This window comes from Triturus cristatus, chromosome 1_2 (assembly GCF_964204655.1).
Source record: "Triturus cristatus chromosome 1_2, aTriCri1.1, whole genome shotgun sequence".
Taxonomy (NCBI): domain Eukaryota; kingdom Metazoa; phylum Chordata; class Amphibia; order Caudata; family Salamandridae; genus Triturus; species Triturus cristatus.
In genome coordinates this window covers 988,323,564-988,347,804 of record NC_140580.1, presented here as the reverse complement: position 1 = coordinate 988,347,804, position 24,241 = coordinate 988,323,564, and the positions used below count along the sequence as shown (strand labels likewise).

The 24,241-nt window shown below is 42.9% G+C and overlaps 1 protein-coding gene across 1 annotated transcript in view; it reads right to left on the bottom strand.

The window, feature by feature from the left end:
- MAMDC4 (MAM domain containing 4) overlaps positions 1–24,241 on the bottom strand; it is a 394,635-nt gene that overhangs the window by 258,253 nt on the left and 112,141 nt on the right. Inside the window, exons 10-11 of the mRNA XM_085611032.1 lie at positions 14,690–14,857; positions 11,152–11,233 (exon numbers count right to left, since the gene is read on the bottom strand). Of these exons, the coding sequence (XP_085467158.1) occupies positions 11,152–11,233; positions 14,690–14,857 (250 nt within the window). The remainder of the gene's footprint in view (positions 1–11,151; positions 11,234–14,689; positions 14,858–24,241) is intronic.

Genomic DNA, 24,241 nt, shown 5'->3' with positions numbered 1-24,241 from the left:
TAGATCTGCAGTTCAGTCGAAGAGCCAGGTCTTGAGGTCCTTCCTGAATTGACGCAGTGACGGTGATTGCCTGAGGTGTAGTGGCAGGGAGTTCCAGGTCTTTGCAACGAGGTAGGAGATGGATCTTCCCCCAGCCGTGGTTTTGCAGATCTGTGGGATGATGGCCAGTGCCAGTTGGGTGGAGCGGAGATATCTGGTGGGAGTGTAGAAGGAGGCGGTGGTTGAGGTATGTAGGTCCAGCATTGTGGAGGGCTTTGTAGGCATGCTTGAGAAGCTTGAAGGAAATTCATTTTTGATAGGTAACCAGTGAAAGTGTCTCAGGTGACTAGTGATGTGGCTATGGCAGGGATTGTTCAAGATGGGTCTGGCGTAGACGTTCTGGATATTCTGCAGTTTCTTTAGGACTTTTTGGGTGTGCCGGCGTAGAGTGCATTGCTGTAGTCGAGTCTGCTGCTGACGAGCGCATGGATGATGGTTTTCTAGGACTTGGTGGGGATCCACTTGAAGATCTTACAAAGCAGGTGGGGCGTATAGAAGCTGGAGGACGAGACGGTGTTGATTTAGTGGTTCATAAAAAGCAAGGAGTCCAAGATGATGCTGAGGTTTCTTGCGTGGTCCACAGTTGTGGGAGGGGTTTTGAGTGCTGCGGGCCACCAGGAGTCGCCGCAGATGAAGGGGGTGAAGCCCAGGATGAGGACTTTGGTCTTGTCTGAGTTGAGCTTGAGACAGATGTTCTTCATCCAGGTGGCAACTGTTTTATCCCATTGTGGAAGTTGCTCTTGGTGGCTGTGGGTTTGTCTGTGAGGGAGAGAATCAGCTGGGTGTCGTCGGCTTAGGAGACAATGTTGAGTGTGTGGCTTCTGATGATAGTTGCAAGCGGGGCCACATAGATGTTGAAGAGGGTGGGGCTCAGGTAGGATTCCTGAGGCACTTTGCAGCTGATCTCTGTGGGTTCTGAGGTGAACAGTGGAAGTCTGACTCTCTGTGTTTGGCCGATGAGGAAATAATGGATCCATTCTAAGGCTTTGTCACAGATGCCAATGTCGTGGAGTCTTGTTCAGAGGGTGTTGTGGGAGACGTTGTCGAAGGCAGTTGAGAATTCCAGAAGGATGAGGGCAGCAGTCTTGCCTCGCTTGAAGAGGGTGCGGATGTCATCTGTAGCAGTGGAGAGAGCAGTCTCTGTGCTGTGGTTGCTTCTGAAGCCTGATTGGGAGAGGTCCAGGATAAGGTTCATTTCGATGAACTCAGAGAGCTGGGCTTGATGGCTTTCTTGATTACTGGGAAGGGGAGCAGAGAGATGGGTCTGCAGTTCCTGAGGTCCGTTGGGTTGGCAGAGGGTTTCTTCAGCAGGTATTTTCAGTCTTCAGGGAAGGTGGTGGACTCGATGGAGCAGCTAATGATGCAGCAGAGTTCGGGTGTAATGGAGGTGGGTGCTACCTCTGTTGAATATGTGGTGAGGGCAGGGATCCGAGGGGCTCTGGAGTGGATGCTCTTCATGATCCTGAGGGTGTTGTCAGAGGCGAGGGTGGTCCAGTTGGGCATGGTATGCTGGGAACTGGAGCCATTGGGTAGGGTGGTTCCGGGTGAGGTGTGTGTTTCTTGGGTTGCTGTCTCTGTGCTGGGTTTGTCAAATTATTTGACCACAGTGAAGTTATTTTTTGTTGTGTGCGTTGGCGTTGATGCGTTCCTGTATGGCTGCTTTCATTGTTATTCTGATGAGGTGGTTGTGCGGTGCGGTGATGGCTGTTTTGTAAGCTGCGTGGTCTGCCATGATCTTGCTGCTCCTCCATCTTTTCTCAAACCATCTGCAGGTGAGCCTGGACTCTTGGAGGGAGGAGGAGAACCAGCTGGCTTTCTTGGAGGGCAGCTTGCCTGAGGGTTTCCTGAGGGGGGCGAGTGTGTTGGCGTAGTCGGAAATCTATCTGTGGAGGTTGCGTGCTGAGACGTTGGCATCCATGGATGTCAGTGGTGGAGTTTTGCTGAGGGAGGTGGTGAGTTGGTCTTCGGTGAGCTTGTTCCAGTTTTTGCGAGACTAGTGGAAGATGTGGTGGTGTAATGTGGGTTTGGTGAAGAAGTAGAAGCAGTGGTGGTCGGTCCAATTTGGCTCAGAGGTGTGGCTGATAGAGATGACAGAGATGTTGTGGCTGTATGGGTCTCAGTGGGTGTGTGAGTTGGTTTGTGGGTGTGTGAGTGGCTGTATGGGTCTGTGAGTGGGTGTGTGAGTGACTGTATGGGTGTGTACATAGCTGTGTAAGTGGGTGTAGGAGTGCCTGTGTGGATCTCTGTAAGTGGGGGCATGCATGTCCGTGTGGGTCTGTGACTGGAAGCGTGAGTGTCTGAGTGGCTCTGTGAATAGGTGCATGAGTGTGTGAGTGGGTCTATTAGTCGGTGCAGCAGTGTCTGACTGGGTCTGTGAGCAAGTCCATGAGTCTGTGTGGGTCTGTGAGAGGGCACGTGAATGTCTGAATGCCTTTTTCTACTCATTTCTGATCTCTATTTTGCCTCTTTCTGCTTGTTGCTGACCTTTCTTTTGCCTCTTCCTGCTAATTTCTAATCTCTATTTAGCCTCTTTCTGCTCATTGCTGACCTTTAGTTTGCCTCTTTCTGCTTGTTGCTGACCTTTATTCTGCCTCTTTCTGCTCCCTTTTGGCCTTTATTTTGCCTCTTTCTGCTCGTTTCTCACCTTTATCTTGCCTTTTTAGGTTTGACCTAGGCAGCGCGCATGCGCTGCTCTCCGAGACATCAAGTAATCTGTATTGTTGAGTGAAACTCCACCTATTGGCGGCTAATATGTACTGCTGCTCGCCCTTTGTTTAACGTTGCATTGTTGTTGTTATCTTGCTTATGGTTGGCTCGCGATGCGAAACGTCACTTGCGTTTTTCTTCTGTTTTGCAGGAAGCAGCACCGACCAACTACTGTTTAGTTACGCTGCTGGGCTGCTATTATTCCATTTGGGGCCAGATGTAGTTGGCCAAATAGCAATCGGTAACGCAGAAATTAGCAGAATTCCAGCGTTTGCGATTGCTATTTGGCTGCGAGCAATGTAGGTGAGTTTAAACCTACTAGCAAAAAAAGGAATTGCAAAATTGCGATTCCTTAGTTTGCTCTTGCATTTAAGGAATCGGAAATTGTGATTCCTTAAATGCAATGTAAGTAGCACAAAAGTAAGTGCACTTTAGCCTTAAAGAATCTCTAATTACCACCAACTTCAAGTTGGTGGTAATTAGCGATTTCCTTTATAAAAGCACTTTTTTGCTTTTTTTAAAGTGCCATGTGGCACACATTCATGCCCTTGTGGCTTTTGTGTTAATTAGCCAGGCATGTCCAAGATAAACAGTTAAGAGAGAATTTAGAAACGTTACATACCAACGAGCACAAAGTGATCCCACTTTCGAGGGAATCTATTGCAGTTCTAAAGCCACAAAAGAGACTATATGGCGAACGCGAAAACTGACTCGCAGGCTTCCATTTCCGCCCCCTCTCCCACCCACCCTATACCCATTGGCTGAAAGAATTTATCTAATTTGATTCGCTTAACGTGTACCCACCAATCCACAGATTTCAAGGTTTCTACCTATTCTGCCTCTTTCTGCTCATTTTACATCTTTATCTTGCCTCTTTCGGCTCATTGCTGACCTTTATTCAGCCTCTTTCTGCTTGTTTCTGACCTTTATTCTGCCTCTTTTTGACCTTTATATTGCCTCTTTCTGCTAGTTCCTGACCTTTATTCTGCCTCTTTCTGCTCGTTTCTCACCTTTATCTTGCCTCTTACTGCTCATTGCTGACCTTTTTTCTGCCTCTTTCTGCTCGTTTCTCACCTTTATTTTCCTCTTTCTGCTCTTTTCCCCGGGGACCCCAGGGGGAACCTCAAAGCCCCTGCGGCCCCTGGTGGCTCCCCGCCTCCTGCGGGAGCTATCAGTGCTCTCACAGACAGGGAGCTGCTAAACATGTAGCTCCCTGTCCGTTAGAGCAATCGTTAATCTTTTTCACTGCCCACTTGGCAATTGGCAGAGAAACAGACAGAACCTCCGCTTCCAGCAAGCGAGAGCATTTTGTTAGCTCCCGCTTGCTGGAAGCTGAATGATTGCTCTGACTTGTCAAAGCTCCCGCCAAGTTACAGCAAACAGCTATGTCCCTGGGGTAGACACTCTGGGATATGGGAGGAGTCCCAAGGCCATTATTGGCTTCATGAGGGCGGCTGCACAGGACCCTCCTTTCACTTTATCGGGCCTTCCCTGTTGCTTATTTAAAAAAAAAAAAAAAGATAGCCACAGGGAGGTAGTGGTCTCCGGGGTGCGGGGGTCCGCATGGCCCCCCTCCATATTTAAGTTAGCCCGCGGGGACTAGGTGGTCTGCGCGGCCCCCTAAGCATTTTATTTTAAGCCCCGGGGAGGTGGTGGTCCCTTGGGCTCGGGGGGCGGTCTGCAAGGCCCCCCCAAGCATATCATATGCTAATATGCTAATAATATAATTAGCCCCAGGATATGGTGGTCCCCACGACATTTTTAAGCCTTTGGAGGGGGAGAGAAAAGCAGTTTAAAAACTGTGTGCATACATATATATGGTATATGCAGTCGAGTGCCTCCCTCTTTCTCTATGGGCATCGGAGATGGAATATGAGTCGTTACAATGCATACAAATTCAACGCGTACCATTACAAAGCGTGTATTAGTACACATAGACAATTACAACGAGATATCATTACTATGCAAAACTTTTAGCATGACTATGCCTTTACCACGCATGCCATTACAACGCAAAAACATGCGTGATAAAGGTATAGTCGTGGTAAATGTTTTTAAGGCAAGTGACAGTCCTCTCACTACATTTACACTACCCAGCACGACCCCCTACACTACCCTAAACCCTAAAACACTACACTGCACTACACTACACTTGCACCACAACACTACCCTAAACACTAAACAACTAACCCCAGCACGACCCCCTACACTACACAAACACCACAACACTACCCTAAACCCTAAAATACTACCCCCAGCATGCCCCATACACTATACATACACCACTACACTACCCTAAACCCTAAAACACTACCCTACACTACACATTCAGTACAACAACACTACACATGCACCACAACACTACCCTAAACCCTAAAACACTACCCACAGCACGACCCCCTGCACTACACAAACACCACAACACTACCCTAAACCCTAAAACACTACCCACAGCACGACCCCCTGCACTACACAAACACCACAACACTACCCTAAACCCTAAAATACTACCCCCAGCATGCCCCATACACTATACATACACCACTACACTACCCTAAACCCTAAAACACTACCCTACACTACACATTCAGTACAACAACACTACACATGCACCACAACACTACCCTAAACCCTAAAACACTACCCACAGCACGACCCCCTGCACTACACAAACACCACTACACTACCCTAAACCCTAAACCACTACCCCAGCACGACCCCCGACCCCCAGTCCTGTCTGTACACTCAAATACTACCCAGCACGACCCCCTACACTACCCTAAACCCTAAAACACTACCCTACACAAACACCACAACACTACCCTAAACCCTAAAACACTACCCCCAGCACGACCCTCTACACTACACTAACACCACAACACTACCCAAAACCCTAAAACACTACCCCCAGCACGGACCCCTACACTACACAAACACCACTACACTACCCAATCCCCCTTACCTCTCTCTCCTCGTGGTTCCTCTCTCCTCCTGGGACCTTCTTCACGTTGTCTCCGAGGAGTGGTGCACGTCGTTGTGAGGAAACAGCCTGTTTCCTCACAACAACATGGATCATTTTTTTTGTTTTTAGTTGCAATGTGAATACCTTTACAACGAAATTCGTTGTAAAAGCATACCATACATGTCTTTACAACGAATTTCTTTGTAAAGGCATGCGTGGTATTTGCACTTGTGAAGTAAAAAAAGCATAGTAATTACTTTGCGCTGTACAGCGCATGCGTGGTAATGCATGCGTTGTAATGGTATGCGAAGTAATGACTACGAACTAATGGCTGTTTACCTCGGAGATGTGGATTATAAATTTGACAGTGTAGCCCAACGCCAGTATGGGACGGCACCACCTCGCAAATGTCAGCACTGTGTCATCTGAGGATCGAAGGTGACTGGTGTTGCCAAAGATTTTACTGCGCTTAGGGTCCGTGTTTGCCTTTGAAGTAGGGCTATACATGGGACAGCAAGCAAAGTGATTGTTTAATGCACATGACTAAAGTGAACCTATTGAAAGTAGTTATAAGAACTGTGACATTTATACCTAAAGAAGTATTCCAGTCGGATTGCTGTTTATAAAAACATGCTTATTATGATTTCCTATTTAAACCATAATACATTATCTGCAACTCCGATTGGCTGGTGTATCAGAAGTGACATTGGTATAAAGGACAGCAGTCACGTAACAAGTTGATTTGCCTGCTACACCCATGAGTAAGGTCAGGAGATCGAAACGCGTCGGGGAGGCTCTCTTTGTGTTATGTCTTGGTGAAAATAAAATAGATTGAATGCTTGCAGTCGAGTGCCTCCCTCTTTCTCTATGGGCATCAAAGAAGTGGATTATATATTTGATGGCGTAGCCCAATGCCTGCAGGGGATGGCACCTCCTCGTAAATGTAAGCACTGTGTCGCCTGGCGGATCATAGGTGACTGGTGCTGAAGCAGATTTTACTGCGTAGAGGGCCCATGTTTGCCTCTGGAGTACGGCTATACATAGGATAGCAAGCAAAGTGATTGTTTAATGGACATGACTAAAGTGAACCTATTGAAAGTAATTATAAGAACTGTGACATTTATACATAAAGATCTATTCCAGTCGGATTGCTGTTTATAAAAACAAGATTATCTTGATTTCCTATTTAGACCATAATGCATCATCTGCAACTCTGATTGGCTGGTGTATCAGAAGTGCCGTTGGTATAAAGATCAGCAGTCATGTAACAAGTTGGTTTGCCTGGTACACCCATGAGTAAGGTCAGGAGACCGAAACGCATCGGGAGGCACTCTATGTGTTATGTCCTGGCGAAAATAAAATAGATTGGATGCTTGCAGTCGAGTGTCTCCCTCTTTCTCTATGGGCATCGGAGAAGTGGATCACTAATATGTATCTATACACACACACACACACACAGGGCATTTTCATGTCTTAAACTTCTTTAAAAAAAATGTATTTCTTCAGAGCGTTTGTCAACATTTTAGCCCCTAAATATATATTTTTTTCCTTTTTCTATTCTTGGAAGATCTGTCACTTATACTTCATAGCACAGCAATGATAAAATTGAGAGAGACTTTTTGAATGACTGGCAGGCAGTGGATAATCACAGAAAGACTTATAGAAAGGGATCACAAACCCCTGAATGTTTTGTCGCGAATGCTTTGTCACCCCTGAGGAAACTTTCAGCTTCAAAAGTTCTCACCTACAAACTATATTGCTGTGTTTACTACAGGGCAAGGTAATATACACAACTGTGTGTCTAACCTTTTGCATCCGGCATCCCACCTCGATGAAACACATAATACTTGAGTATGTTTGAACTCAGACAAAAAACAGACCTTCTTTGATGTGGACTCCTTAACAAGTTGATAAACAGGTCCTAAATCAAACTGTGCCGCTCGCAGAAAGTGCAACTATCCATTGACTATGGATAAGGAAATGAACCCATTGTTGTAATACTGAACATATTTACAGTGATTATGCTATTTTCTTCCCATTCTGTGAAGACCTCAATTGGCCATCAAATTTCTGCCAAGGATCATAAAAGATTTCAAGCTTTACTGTAAAGAATCAAATAGCCTGGACCACTGTTATTGTAGAACACACTAAACATATGGATCAATAAAAGAGTTTAAGGGTACTGCAAAGAACCAGACAGTTGGGATCACTCTTAATGTAGATTACACACAAAGCATTTGAACAAATGGTCATCTCATCTGTAAACGCACAGCAGGCTCTAAATATTTGGGTGCGCAGATCCCCTGCTACAACTGCTAAGGTATAGATGGTAGACGGCTTCCTGAGGGCTAGTTAGTGAAGAGAAAAGTACTATTTTCTCCTGCCAATGCTGCATTGCTAACAATCACCAACAATATGCATTCTAAAATATTGCTTTGATTGATGAAGTCAGCAGGGATTTTGAGATGTACTCTGGCATCATTCACCAGATGGCCCCTTTAAGTCCTTTAGTGGGCCCTATCAAATTCACTAAGGCTGGGCTTATTATGAAGGGGACACCATCCAGGTCTTCATTGAACTTTGGGCCTCCTTGCTTGGTAATGCAACTCAGCATCCTCTTCTTCCCTACATCAGGTCTATACTCCCCCTGTAGGTCTAGAGGTTAGGTAGCAAGCAATGCTCCTTTAAATTCAGACTTATATTCCTCTGCTCAAACCTTTCATCAATATGGTGAAGTGCTCAGCTCCTTCCGATAACTTTTCTCAAACTTACCTTATTCTATTAAGAGGCTCCAAGTTTGTTTTGGGAAACTGTCTCCGGCATTGCTACTTCGCGACACTACATTTGTGATGATTTACAAATGCATAGAACCTACAGACATGTTTTTCTTAATTGTACATACCTCTTTATGAAAAACAACTCATCTATCAGTTCTTAACAATGTTCTGCAAACAGTCCTTGCTGTAAGAAATCATCAACCTACGGACTCATTATTATACCTAGTATAATCTGTATAACCAAGAGGTGTTAACTCTTACCCATCTTAGGCCCTCAATATGAGTGTCCTGGTAATTTGGGTGATAGAATACAGCTACAGCAAGGTTTTTGCTTTTACCAGGTGTTGTATTACCAACTAATTCCAAGTTCCACAGTTTGGAATGAAGCATAGCGTGCTATCAGAGTATGTGCACCCTTTTAAAGCAAGCGTTGCCTCTTTTTCGCCCCTTTTCCTCAGATAAATTTCATCCGAAGTTTCCTGGGGAAAGGAAGAGTGTGATATAAACAGCAAAGCTCAAAACAACTCTGGTTTGTGCTGAAAACAGGATTTTCTCAGCGCTTGGAGCGAGGGCCTTAATATGGAGAACATGAAAGGCTGAGTCCACTTAGCCGGGATTTGTACTTGTGGCCTCCAGGTCATACCGATCTCAGACGTGAGCCCTTAATTTACTGTTTTATGAGATTATCAATATGTACATTGATACCCATAATAAAGGCACCATTCGTACTAGAGAGGCTTTCGCACTAGTCTCTCAGCAGCTATTGCTCTAAGTAGAGATACATTTTGAAACAGTGAGTTCCATATTACATGGACTATATCTTTATTACTAATCCATAAGAGCATGCATGAGGCACTGTATAGTTAAGTTCTCTGTAATGCCTTGTATAGTTCCTTGAAAATTACACCCCATGGTGCACAGTCTTATTGGTAATCCATTTCTTCAGTATTTATGTGGCTTGCTTAGTAATAAATGAGGCAACTCTTTCAGCATTCTGCACAAGCCACAAATAATGGCATCAGTCAATTCAATAAGAACTAGAAGACCTCGTTCCATATTATCAAGTCAACAGCTCCTCACTGTGCCAAGGCTTGTGAACTGACTCTTTAAAATGTAGCAACCAAATGAGTCCACACTCTACAACATATGTAAATAGCCCCTTTTTGGGCTAGAGGTGCCTACACTGCTACCGCCGTCCTTGTAATGGGTGTTGATGCAGTGAAAGGCAAGGCATAGTGAGAGAGACATTACTTGCCCTTTGACCACCTGTTGACATCAAGAGCTCACCCGCTTTCCATCTGTTAGCCTCAAACTAGGGGAACAGCCTGGAGTGGATCCTGTAGAGAGTAAAGAAAGCTCTAGGACATCATGGAAGTTGGTTTGCTAGAGGACAAAGTGTCATGGGATTTGTGTGATAGAGAGTGAGGAAGGCAGAAGTTGAGGAAAATACCTGCCATCAAAGTGTCGCTAAAAGAAGACAAATTTGCTCACTTTATCAACACCCTTCTTTATTCTAACAGGGCTTGATTCAAAGAAGAGTGGTAGTGTATCATCACCTGAAAAGCAGTGACATTTCCACTGACAGAAATTCCACCAGAAAATTTACTTTTGTCATTCTATAGCACGACAAAGGAACTTTCTGCAGCAGAGAAACCTTCAGAAATTACACCTAGGAAAATATCCAATTCTATGTCAGAATATCACATATAGAACTATCATCTGACATAAATATTGTGTCATAAATATCCTTTACAAAAATATTGTCCCACTTTCTATTTTCTAACATGGGAGGCAATATCTTTGTAGACAATGTTTAGGACACATCATTTACGTCAAACAGTGTTACGACAACAATGTTGCAGTACCACACAAGCAATTACATTACCATTGCTTTTCTGATTATCAGACCATGAGCTAGCATGCAACCAGTCATTGTGTGGCCTGGCTTACCCCAATCCAAACATGCCTCTTAGTCACTGTCTGGGGTGGTGCTATAATTATTGCACAGGTGCAGTGGCATCTAGGTTTCTGGGGTATAAGTGTCCATTGCACTCCTATTATGGTTGTCATTTACTATCCATACAGGGGATTGTTCCCCAACTTAATTACATCGTTTAGATCTCTTTTGACTCTTGCTTTGTCAATGGATACCATGCAAGTTACAGGTATTGACTCAATTTGAAGAAAGCCCATTAAGATTAGCTCATTGCATTCTGCTATGAAAAGACAGATTTGTATCTCATATACACATATATAATAAATACATATTTTCTAGCCAGCTATTGCTGTGTCTAAAGTGGATTACCTGTGAGATCTACTTGTTTGCCTCTGCTTTCTGTCACAGGATCATAATCCTATTTTTGAAATCTCTTCAGCTTCCCCAAGAGTGGTACTGTCTTTAGTGAATACCATAACAGACAGGTGAATGGTGCAGGATTTAGTATTATACTGCATATTGGCATAGGTGTAGGGCCATCATGGACATGAGGACAAACAAACCATAGAGAAGGTCTTGATCATGTGCAGTATTAAGAGAAACATCTCCACTTTTGCAGCAGGTGCAGTTCACTCGTCCAATGGTTCAAAATATGTCATCAGAGGTGTTGATGCTACCTCAATAGTAAAGGCAAGGTTTAGGTTTGATGGTCCCCAAAAGCATGTACTCACCATCAGACTGTTTGCATCCAGGTGATATGATGAGATCATCCAAAGCAATTCCTCCCATCTTTACTATGCCCTCAATGACAATCTGCCAAGACAAACCAAATGTCTACAAATCAGGTACATTCTTTGCCCCTCTTAAGCTTGCTGCTGTAAGGCACTACTGCCATGCAAAGAAATGTGGGTTGATAGGACATTTATATTAATAGAACCCAAAATGATCAGGTGAAATGGGACACACAAAAAAAAGAAAATATGTATATACAAAATATTTATTGATTATAGTTGAGAGTAAACTAAATAAAACTAAATAAAATGACTGAGCCAGTCTTAACAGTGGGGTTTGTATTTCCCGCCAAAAGCTAACTAGTGAAATTCATCAGTGTGGTTTTTTGAGACCTAGCTTTCAGAAATATTTTATAGCAGCCTGATGAGATTATCCAGTACCTTTTGGCAAGCCATTTGTATCAGAACTCTATTGCATACCTATCATTTTTTAATATCTTATGCTACCTGATATCTCAGATGAGAATTTAAGAAGGGTTGCCTTAAAATAGTGGAAGGCATCTGTTTTACCTGTTTGGAGGATAGGAAAGCATTCAGAGATTCTACGTTCACCCGCAATCCTTATGCTTTTGAAACTCTGAAATTCATCCTAGAAGTGTCTCCCTTCCTACTGATTTTACTTTTAGGGAGGTTGGGTCTTTTATTCAAATGGATGGGGATCTTAGGTGCATAGAAGGAAATTCAGATGATGGTGGGTCAGCAATTTACTTTCTCGATCTATTTACAATTTAAAGCATTCTTTTGTTTTGTCAATATGAGTAATTATGTGATGCATCCGATCATACTAGTGAATCTGTTATTTGGGTAAAGTCTTTAATAATCAGACTGTTTCTCAAAGGATAGCGATTTTGGGAGAGACCAACAATAAGACTGAGGTGCATATGTCTACTCAAATCATAACAAATTGGGTAAAGGGGGGTCATCAATCTGATGAAAGAAGATTCGGAGTGAGGGTATGGCTACATTACGATGGGAGGCTGTGCCTCTAGATATCAATGTCAACAACTGTATTTTGCCTGACTCCAGTCCTTTAGAAGGCCTCCGATGACAGGTTTGAGCGAAGTACTCAAAATGGTATTTGCATCCACACAATGAGGCACTGCCTACTTCTTAAGGTTGCTGGGATAGGGCTCATGTGTAGGTTAACCAAGGCAACGTAAACAGTTCCATTTGACTTATGAGACACATGCAACTCATTGAAATATTCAAATACCTTTTGTAGTCTTTGGTTGGTGGTGACTAGATCTGGCTGCTTTCATGATTGGATATTTGATAAAACAATATGGCTGGTGTATGCAGTCAGAAACAGTTGTTTACACCAGATGATATTGCCCTTGGAGAATCACCAAGATTTGTCATGAATGAAACGGCTATTGTGGTCTGGATTTAAATATATGGGTTTAGCCATGCATAATTACAGTGGCATATTGACTTCTCTTCTACAGTTATGTTTATTGTATTTTGTGTATTTGATATCCTAGCCTGTGTATGAAAAAAGTTAGCTACGGCTTTTTAAAGTAACTCCAGAAGTGAACTTGATAGTTCATTGTATTAGTTGCCCATTTGGTTGCACTACTATGTTTTTAAACTTTACAGCTAAGCAAAACGTGTTCTTAAAAAGCACAAAATAATGCATTCCAGTCATCTGGGATATTACATCCCTACAAAGCTGAACAATATGAAGATGATAAGGTTGCTTTCAGCCTGTCCAAGATAAGGAGAGGTAGTGATCAATCACCCTTATATGTTCATGGATGTCCTCTACTTTGGAAACTGTGGTTGTGTATCTCAGTTACTTGAACAGGGATACTTCTGCTAATATTTTCATAGTGGACAAAGTTGCTTTAATCTTTACGAACTCTGTTACTACTAATTTGCACATGGATTGTCAGTTATGTTATAAATAGGTATTGTTGCAAGATTAATAATTGCACAAGATTGTAAGGGACAGTCAATGTGCTGGACTGTCAATAATCGAAACTGAAATATTTCTAGCTGACAAAATCCCAGTCAAGATGGGTTATAAGTGGTGGGAGTTGTACAATCTAAAAGCATCTGATGAGGGATCGGTAGCATTTACGTAAAACAGCATTTCTTTTTTAAAGCCATTCGAAAGTGTTGATTATTGGTATGCTGGAATATTAGTTCTGGAGGGCATCTGAGTGTTCTTTTCTATCTTATTCTCTTTATTACTTTCTTTCATGCATTTTTCTGTTTGGTCAAGCTAGCTCTAACCACTGTTGGTGGTTGAAGGTGGATACCTTCGGGATGGTGTTTTGTGATTAAAACAGCGCTATATCCATAAATACTACAACCAGCAGCTCACTTGAGCTAAGTATTTGACCTTTCAGCTAATATGGGAAAAGTCTATAAAAAAGTTGTAAGACCTTCCTTAGGCCTTAAAAAAGATTATGCTGGACACACAAGCCAGAACATTCTAAAATATATCTGAAATTCCAGTGGTATAGCTGGTTGCAATCTAATGCACTGGAATGTATGAGATATATATTTTTTAATTTAGTATTATGATCCAGATTATATGTTAAGGAACATTTTGGAACTGATTAATAGCACTTCTTTAAATACTATCACACCTTTGTTTGAAGGGAAGGAAATCTACAATTTATGAAACAGTAACTTCACCACTACTGAATAAGATGAACTACTGATTTTGGGAAATACATGCTTATACATCTTTCACACATTTGGACATTTTCTATTTTTAGGAATAATTTTTTAGAACTCCAACTCTGGTTTTTGTGTAGAAAATGATAGAGATTAGAGTAGAGTAGAATTCCAATAGAAGCCCATGTTCTGGTGTGAACATGGGCTTCTATTGGAATTCTCAAGGGCATATTATCAAGCCCATTATCGCCGCTTTCGCGGCAGTTTCCTGTTGCTAAAGCGGCGATAATTTTAATGCCGGTCTTGATAATATGCCCCTTGGTGTTTATTTTAAATGTCTAAATGTGAAAATTGAACTAAGATCTCTCTTTTGGGTAGAGTGTACATAGGATTCATGAATTTAAGATGCAAATAAGATTATTTTATTCTACTAGTGGAAGGTAAAACTAGTGAAACATGTAGAATAACATATGTCCCCATGTCATTCATTTGTGTGGTGTGTACCTACCCTGTAGTTATAGTGCTATTTCAATGTAAATAGTGACTAAAGTCCCCATTTCTGTTTCCTGTAAGAAAGTTAGCGATTTAGAGTCTCATTTAAAGTTTAGTGTGCAGATGCTCCGTCACAAATGTGACAGATATCCCATCCTCCCTATTACAAGTGCATTGTATCCTAATGCACTTATAAAGCGGGTGCAATATCGATCAAGTTTGTCACAAAGTACCTGTCCACTAAACTATATATCAGGTTCTTAATCCTGAACAACAGTACTCCCACTTCTCCACAGAATTATTATGGATTTGCCATAATCTCTCCTTGTTCCCAGGAAGCGATCATAGTAGAATACCATACCTGGAACGTCCCTTGAGTGACATTGAAGACCACCCTGTCTCTGAACCAATGATCTCCCATCTCTCCTTCATGTGTCGATTCCAAGATGAGAGATACGTTACTGCCAATGTTGTAGTGAATGTTGAGGATGTTCGTATCAGAGCCGGACATAAAATAGTAGAGCACCAGCTGGGGAAAGAATGTGGACCAATATTACTCAAAGAACTTCACACTCCTTCATATCAGAATCAATCCTCAAGAGCCCATAAAATTGAGACGCACCTTTTTGGAAGCTCAATATCACAATCTGCCTGGGCAAGTTTATATCAGGGCACACTGTGTCAGGGCTTCATGATAAGGACCTATCCAACAACACGAAGGATGTGTTTATTACCCACACCCTTAACCCGGACATACCTATTTTGCCTCACGTGGGCTATGGTTCATCCGACCTGAGTACCGCCCACCCAACTGCTGTCCCCAGCACAGCTCCTCCTTTACCACGCCCTCCCTCTTAGCTTGTGTCCCCTTCGTCACCCATTTCACGCTCCAACAACTGGGGTGCTGGGCACCACTCCAACATTAACAAGCAGAATAGCGCTGGTATTCTTCCCTTAGACTCAGGATCTTTCAATTCTAGGGCTCGGGATCTAGTTGTTGTCTCCAGTCTGTTGACATGTAACCTGCACTCACCCTCTCACACCTTACATGCTACACCTACTGCCTCTCCTAAATTCATTCTGCCTGTCTCCATTCCCACTCCGGGCTCCAATTCCAGTCTCAAGCATGACTTTATCTCCCCCTGTAACTGTGGTAAGGGTCCTACTCAACCCTCTCGCTGCTGGGTCTGTCCAAGCATCTCATTCTGGTTCTGTGGAAAAGGACAAGGAGAAGGAGAAGGACAAGGAGAAGTTTGCTGACCTGAAGCATGATCTCTTGGCTGTTAAAGAGATCGTGCAGGTCATACTACAGTTCTCCTTGAAGATGGAGAAGCTCTGGATTCCTCCCCCCACTCAGAGGAACAGTAAAAATACAACACTCAGAATATGATCTGCGCACCTAACAACCTTTCCTCTGTCCACTCCCCTCTTAGTGGGAGCTCTAGGCCTTCACCTAACCATCACTCTAGGCCCCATAGACTCCTGCCTCAGCTATCTGAGGAGGACATTCTCTTCCTCCTATTCTCTTACACTGACTCAAGGACTGTCTCCTCCTCCTACCCTACTCTCAACATCCCCTCTATCACCTCGGACCCTGACAGGGAACCGAGTCTTAAGCACAGATCGGTGAACAAAGAAAGCCTACTCAACATAACCACCTCTCATCATGAAGTGATCACCTCCAACCTGCACGTCAAATCGGTGCTACTCAACTGTAGATCAGCTGTGAAACATGCAGTGGATATTTCAGAACTCATCATTGAACAAAACATTGACCTACTGATTCTCACTGAAACTTGGCTCAATGATACCTCCTCCCCAGTTCTCGACATCTTAATCCCCCCTGGCTACGCACCTATCGGAAGCAATTAACTTGTTAAAACCAGAGGTGGGGGGGCATTGCATGCATTCATTGCTCCAACCTCACTTTAAAACAATCTCTATGGGCCCGATTCCCAAAAGTGATCTGAGATAAAATCCTAACTTTACGACTTTCGGTATTTAGTAGTAGTAAAGTTAGGATTCCTAACTTTACTACTACTAAACTGAGACAAAATCCTAACTTTACGACTTTCGGTATTCACAAAAGGCATTTAGTAGTAGTAAAGTTAGGAATCCTAACTTTACTACTACTAAATGCCTTCTGTGAATACCAAAGGTAGTAAGTTTAGGATTTTGTCTCAGATTAGTTCTGTGAACCGGCCACAGAGCACTGTGTTATCCTCCTGTGAAAAGCTGGTCACCGAAATCTGGAATAAAGGCAAGAAGGTTTGTGTGCTGCACTCGATCTATCATCCACTGGCTGAAAATCTGGTCTTCATAGAGCAAATCATGGAGGTCATTAGCTCAAGCTTGGATCAACTCTGCCACATCTTCCTCGGAGACTTTAACCTTCACTGGAATGACGCAAATGATCTTATAGTCTGTTCCTTTAAAACTTTCCTCTCTGACCTTAACCTCTCACAGCTCTGTAAAGACTCTACACACAATAAGGGCGCCACTCTCGACCTTATTATTGCTAAAGACAATTGCATACAAATAGGTGACATCCTACCCTGTGACTGGTCGGATCATCATCAAATTCCCTTCCTCATCTTGGAAAAGGGCCCGGGTAGACAGGGCCAACCTATTGAAGCGAAACAACTGACGCGCAATATGAGAGACCTCCACATAAATTTGCTAACTTCAATCACCAAAAATAGACTACAGCACCTCCCCAACATGACCAACCTTGAAGATCTCTCCGATCACTACATTAACATGGTGTCTAACATTCTTGATACTATTGCACCAAAGCAACTCAAAAGGATTCCCGTCAAACAATCCAAACCTTGGTTTAATGGTGCCCTAAATTATGAGCACCGCAATCTTAGACTTTCAGAGAGGCTCTGGAGAGACACGCCCTCCACCACTAGTCTCACTCAACTTAGGAAAGTGAGAAGTACTTACAACAAACACATCTGCTTGGCTAAAATAGACCACTTCAGGACTCAGCTGGATGGAGCCAAAAAGAGACCCAAGAAGCTCTTTGAAATCATCAAGGAACAAGCTAACCATTCTCCTAACCCTATCACTACGCCGGTATCCTTACTTCCTAGAGGTGATGATTTCACAGTTCACTTCTCTGAAAAAACAAGGGAAATCGAGCTGGAGCTACTACCTGTCACCCCAACTCTGAGGCTTCCGACACCATCCGTATTACCAGCTGAGCTGGCAGACTCCTCGACAATATCCTCGACCTTAGGATGCTCGCTCAAAAATAACAACTCTTGGAATTCCTTTCTCCTCCAAGATGTCACGGAGCTTCTACACAACATGGCGTCCTTTAAACCCTCCAACCATTTCAGCGATCCTATACCTGCTAAGCTTGCCATTCTCTCTCTTTGGTCCAGGATCATGCATGAATCCCTCTTACAGGGAAAGATACCTGACTGCCTCAAGGTTGGGCAAGTTACTCCCATTCTTAAGAAGCCCAAAGTGGACCTGTTGGACCCTAACAACTTCAGACCTATCACCTGCATTATGACACTAGCTAAATTGCTCGAAAAAAGCGTCCACTCGCAGCTATGAAACCACATTGGGAAATATCAACTCCTTGACCCCCATCAGCCAGGTTTCAGAACAGGGCACAGTACTGAAATAGCACTAACTCACATTTTAGATGATGCCTTGAGATCCCTTGACCAAAATGTCCCTTGTCTCCTGATCCTTCTGGACCTGTCCTCAGCATTTGATACCATCAAACATGATAACCTGATTGATCTTCTTCATCACAGGATGGGTCTCTCAGGCCTGGCCCTAAATTGGCTTGCCTCTTTCCTGCATAACTGCACACAAAGGATAACAATTAACCATTCCCTTGCATCCAGTACCCCTGTCATGATCGGAGTGCCTCAAGGATCAGCGCTCTCGCCCACTCTCTTAAACCATTTAATGGAGCCACTTTCTGTCATTCTGACCCTTGCTAACATTCAGTATCACATATATGTGGATGATAGACAACTGTACCTGAAGATCTCCTCTCAAGAGGACATAAAAACGCTAAATGCTGCACTTGCACAAACCCAACAATGGTTAGCTCAGAACCATCCAGGCCCGGCTCTAGGATTCTTGCTCAGGGAGGGCCATGAACAAGGATGGGTGGGCCACGCAGATTAAATGGGCAGTGGTACAACGTATTGCAGGGATCTGATATTTTAGGTACAGGCTTTGTCGACCTTTGACATTTTAACACCATAATCACCCACCAACGAGGTACCTATTTTGCTTTCCCTGCTGCGCTTCCGCCTTTGTTGAAAGGGAGGGATGCAGCATGGAGATGGGCTGTAGCCTGCTCCTGGTCATGTGCAGAAACAATCCTGCTGCAATATATTTCATATATATATATATATATATATATATATATATATATATATATATATATATATATATATATATATATATATATATATATATATATATATATATATATATATATATATATATATATATATATATATATATATATTCCTCTCCAAAGCGTCCAGATCTTAGGGAGGCACACGACAGCTTGCATCTCTTCCACCTCCTCCAGCACTCCCGAACTCTCTCACTCATGCCGACGCGTTTCGAGGTAAAGACCTCTTCTTCCAGGGCAATATGTACACATGGAGCACGGTGAGTACTTTCCTATTGGCTCAGTGCCTTTAAATTGATTGGCTTAGTGCAACTTCCTGTTGGAGTGCATGCTGGTTTAGTACAACTTCCTGTTGGAATGCATGCTGGGATATTGAGTCCCGAGGCAAAATATATATATATATATATATATTGTCCAAAACTTCTCCAAGTTAAAGAAAAGCAATCGACGCCGTGTCTGTGCTGAAAGTTATTTATTGCCAGCCGAAAAAGCTAGACGCGTTTCGCCTGTCCTGCAGGCTTGTTCACTAGCAGTTTGGTAAAGTTTTCAAAGGCAATTTAAAACAGTGAGTGACGATCAAGGCACGTGATGGACTACAAGTATAGAAATAAACAGCAGACTCGTAGTTCACCAAACTGCAATAGATAAACAGTCCAGGCAAGTGCCACAAAGTGTAAGACCAATTCATTACAGTCAGTAGAACATAATATGAACTCATAAGATTTGGAGTATTCGGTAACATTCATCAATTATAACACAATTATTAACCAAGTGTTCCTGTCATGAAACATTAAAACCAAGTCAATATTTAACTGGCAAGGTTAATGCATTACACGGGTGATTAGATCAAGTGATCAGACGCTCTGAAAATAATTTCAGCCATTGTGTCTTGTAGTCCATCACGTGCCTTGATCGTCACTCACTGTTTTAAATTGCCTTTGAAAACTTTACCAAACTGCTAGTGAACAAGCCTGCAGGACAGGCGAAACGCGTCTAGCTTTTTCGGCTGGCAATAAATAACTTTCAGCACAGACACGGCGTCGATTGCTTTTCTTTAACTTGGAGAAGTTTTGGACAATATTTGTGACCGCGTTTGGGAGGTCTCTTCTTCGACGCGCCCTTCGTTCTGGAGGCAACGGGTGTTCCCATTCATTTGTGGATCATATATATATATATATATATATATATATATATATATATATATATATATATATAAAAACCATAGGTTTCACACATGTTATAGTTAGGTGGATATTTCACTCGTAAAAAACCAATGAAATTCCCCCGTTATAGTTAGTTCAGATAACTATAACTCGCGCGCCCGCAATCCTGCTCATGACGTCACATATTACATCACTCATGACATGGTCAGTGGCATCACTCATGACATCACTGATGACATCATCCTTGTGATAGAGTGGCGGTCGCACGAGTTATAGTTATCTGAACTAACTATAACGGGGGAATTTCATTGGTTTTTTACGAGTGAAATATCCACCTAACTATAACATGTGTGAAACCTATGGTTTTTTAAGTGAATTTGCCATGTTTTTTAAATGCTAATTCCTAACTATAACGTGTGTGAAACCTATGTTTTTTCAGTGAATTTGTACGGTTTTTTAAATGCTAAGTTATGTATGTATTATTATTTTTTTATATATTTATTTTACAATAAACTACGTATTAACATTTTTTTTTTTTTTTTTGGGTTTTTCACCATGCGCGCACGGTGCGCACACCCCCGCGATTTAAAAAAAAAAATGTTCTGCCTTCGGGGTCCTTCAGGGACCCCCTGACAAAGGCTAGGGGGTCAGGAACTCTCTACCCTGCCCCCTTTTCACGTTCGCCACCTTCCTTTTTCACTCTCGCACTGAAAAATAACAAAATGGCGGCCGACACTTCCTGATTTCGACCGATTCGAACGTAGACTAACATGTAACCACCAATTAGAATTACGCTCGCGCACGTTAGGGTGCTCGCACGGAGCGCTCACGGTGCGCGGCTATAGATATGTATGTGCTTTTAACTGCAATTTTCTCAGGAACTACTGAACAGATTGACTCCATATATGCAAAAGGCACATTCCTGACCTGAGGACTACCTCCCTGCCAAATTTCAAGTAATTCTGTTCAGCCGTTCGGGCTGTACCTTCGACTAAAGGTCCTATGGGAAAATGCATGGGGAAAACGCGTTATGGGACCCCCCTTTTTTCTTGGCCCCCGCTTGACGAATCCCCCCGAGACTTTCAGGGTAGGAGCTGAGCGGAGCGCCCCATTAGTTTTGAAAATTTCGCAAAGATTCGTCAACCGGCGCCAAACTTATTCAAAATAGAATTTTCTGATTTCCTATGGAAACACGGTCCTAACTATAACTATCTACTGGCGACTGCCAGTAGATAATATATATATATATATATATATATATATATATATATATATATATATATATATAATATTATTTTTAAATTGTCAGCTTTGGAATTTGCTAAGCATTGAAGTTTACAGCAAGCCCTCTGACAACTTTGCACACCCCTACTTAACAAAATAATACAGATTTTACCATCATGTATCCTTCCTTTCTGTGCACTTGTCTTTTAAAAATAACACAATTAAAACTGACTTATGGGGAGGCAAGATGGAGGCCGTTGATACGGCTGTGTGAGCTGGGATCCCTGCCCCGGACTAACCAGGGACGGAATGATGGCGGATTGACGGCGGATCGACAGCGGACTGACCTACTACGCTATTCTCCACCTACCGCATAGTGCACCGATATGCTCTGGCTGTTTCTGCAGTATTCCCCAACACTGTCCGCGGCAAGAAGGCTCTGGACGCAGGCTTGGGTCTTAGGATGGCCGTGGCGGGGTAGCGGCGAACCAGCAACAATTTCTAGGATGCCGCAGAAGGCTGGGCGGGGCAGAGTTCACGGAGCAGCCGAGAGCGGGACCACTGGCGGTGCAGCTGCTGGCGGCTCGGCGTTTGGAGAAAACACTAAGGGGAAAGCTGCAACCCCGGCGGAGAGGAAGACTGAAGGGGGTAAGCGTACTATTCCCCTAGTCCCTACAATTTTTACTAGTAAGGGCAAGAAAAACGCTGCTTCCTCACTTGTCAATATTGAAAACAACACAGCAGGACTCAATCTTCTCTCGCAGGGTGCAGCTGTAATTGGTGAGAAAACGCCAGAGCATGATGCTACAGATAAATCACTGACTGAGTTAATAAACACAGAGATAACTGAAAAATCAAACTTAGGAGCAACATTGATCACTGGAAATGGTGTAATTATTGATGGATTGGAGGGGAAAAAAGATAAAAAAGATGGATTATCTGCTGACACAAGCAATTTAATGAGCATTCAGACGCCTGTGGCTAATGTGCCTAATTTAGCTCTAAAGCACCCAGCTAAGGCTCCACAGCAGGAGGGTGTTAAGGATTTGGATTCTGGTGACTTTTTTTCTCTCTCTGGTTCATCTGACGGTGAGCTTAATTTATCAGATAGCGAGAGCCCTGTGGCTAAAATAAATGAACGTAAGGCGAGCGAGTGCCAAGAGGTTGAAAAAGAAAAATGGAGCAATGCGGCTGTTGAAAACTCTCAAACTGTACGGAAAAAGAATAGCCACAGGGGTCCAATCACGTTAGCTACTCCTGAAGAAGAATTAGAGAAATTACAATGGCATTACTCATTTACCCCACAATTTGAAGCGGTCAGTGGTAGTGCTATCAGTCCGCTAGATGCTGCTGAAAATGTTTCTTTGGCAGATATATTTCAGAGCATTAAAGCACATAGGGAAGAAACCAGAGTGGAAAGTCAAAGGGTGCAGGGTGCTTGTCGCAAACTGCAGAATACGGTGAGGCGCATAGAGAAATCCTGTGCTGAGTTTACGGCGCGCTTTACGGAGGCTGAAGCGAGAATCTCCAGTTTAGAAGATGAGCTAGCTGCTCAGAAAATTACCACAGAGACTCTAAGCGCAGCAAAAAATGACACTGCCTGGAAACTAACTGATTTGGAAAATCGCTTGCGCAGGAATAACCTACGTGTTATTGACATTCCGGAGGGGTTGGAAGGATCTGATGCTCGTCAATTTATTATTGATCTGTTTATTGAAGCCTTTCCTACCTTAACCCAATGGGACTGGAATACAGAGATATTGCGCGCTCATAGTTCTCCCTTTATTCAACGAGGTAGACCTAATCAAGCACAAGGTTCCCCTCGTCCTAGAGCTATTTTAATTTCTGTTCATAGCTTTCTAGCAAGAGAGGCCCTATATGATTTAGCCCGCCCTGACCGAAAAAAAATGGGTAAAGGGGTTGAGTTTTTTGTGCGCCCAGATTATTGCCCGGTAACAGTTGAAACTAGATGGAAGCTGCGACAGCTTATTACACCTTTTAATAATAAAGGAGCTCAAGCGTATCTTTTAAATCCTGCCAAACTTAAGATAGTGAGTAAGAATCAAACAAAGTTTTTCACCTCAGAAGCGGCAGCTAAGATATTTCTACTTTCACTATAATATTATTTTGGAAAGGTGTTTTTTTCTCTGGTTTATCTTTGGCACTTTGAATGGGCGTGTAGTGTGCTTTATGCAAGATAAAATAATTTGGAAATCTGCTAAATGTTCTTTGTAAGTATATATTCATTCTGCCACCGTGGGGTTGGTCTGGGGCAGCTCGGCTCGATACATCCTCGGGAGGGACCATTGGTCCTAATGCCTCGTTCTCCCCAAAGCAAAATTAACAGATGAGGAGGCATCTCATCTTGATTTAGAAATTTCGTATGAGGAATTACAGAAAGCGCTATTTGATTTACCATCAGGTAAAGCTATGGGTATAGATGGTATACCATTAGAGTTTTATAAAACTTTTTTCAAGGAGACACGAAGGGAGCTTTTAGCTCTCTTCAACTTTGTCAAAGCTGGAGAGGTCCCACCGATGTCTAGGGGGCTGGCAAATATTGTTGTATTTCTAAAGAAGGAGAAGGACCCGCTAAATATGAGCTCCTATAGACCAATCACTCTTTTAAATAGTGATACTAAATTATACTCCAAGATCTTTGCCTCACGTCTCAATAGAGTTATGTTACATCTTGTTTCCCGATGGCAACACGGATTTATCCAGGGAAGGGGGACAGAGGATCATATTAGAAGACTTATTACATTATTGGATGTCTCCGATGTTACAAAGCTTCCCTTAGCGGTTGCTTTTTTAGATGCAGAAAAGGCGTTCGATCGCGTTTCCTGGAGCTATCTTTGGAGTGGGACGAGACCGCATTGTTGGGTGGGTTGGGTGGATTTGCTTGGGAGTGGGGGGAGGGGAGATTTGGGGGGGCTGGGTATAAAAAAAAATGCTTGTTTTTGACATAATTGACACAAGTATTCTCAGCTCTGCACAGCTGGTGACAGAGATGTGTTTTTTTAATTTGGTGTGTTACTTTTTTTATTTGGATTTGATTTTCAAAGGATCCATTGTTCATAATGAGCCTCTGAAAAATAAGGCTGTCAATGTAAAAAAAAAAGTATCTTAG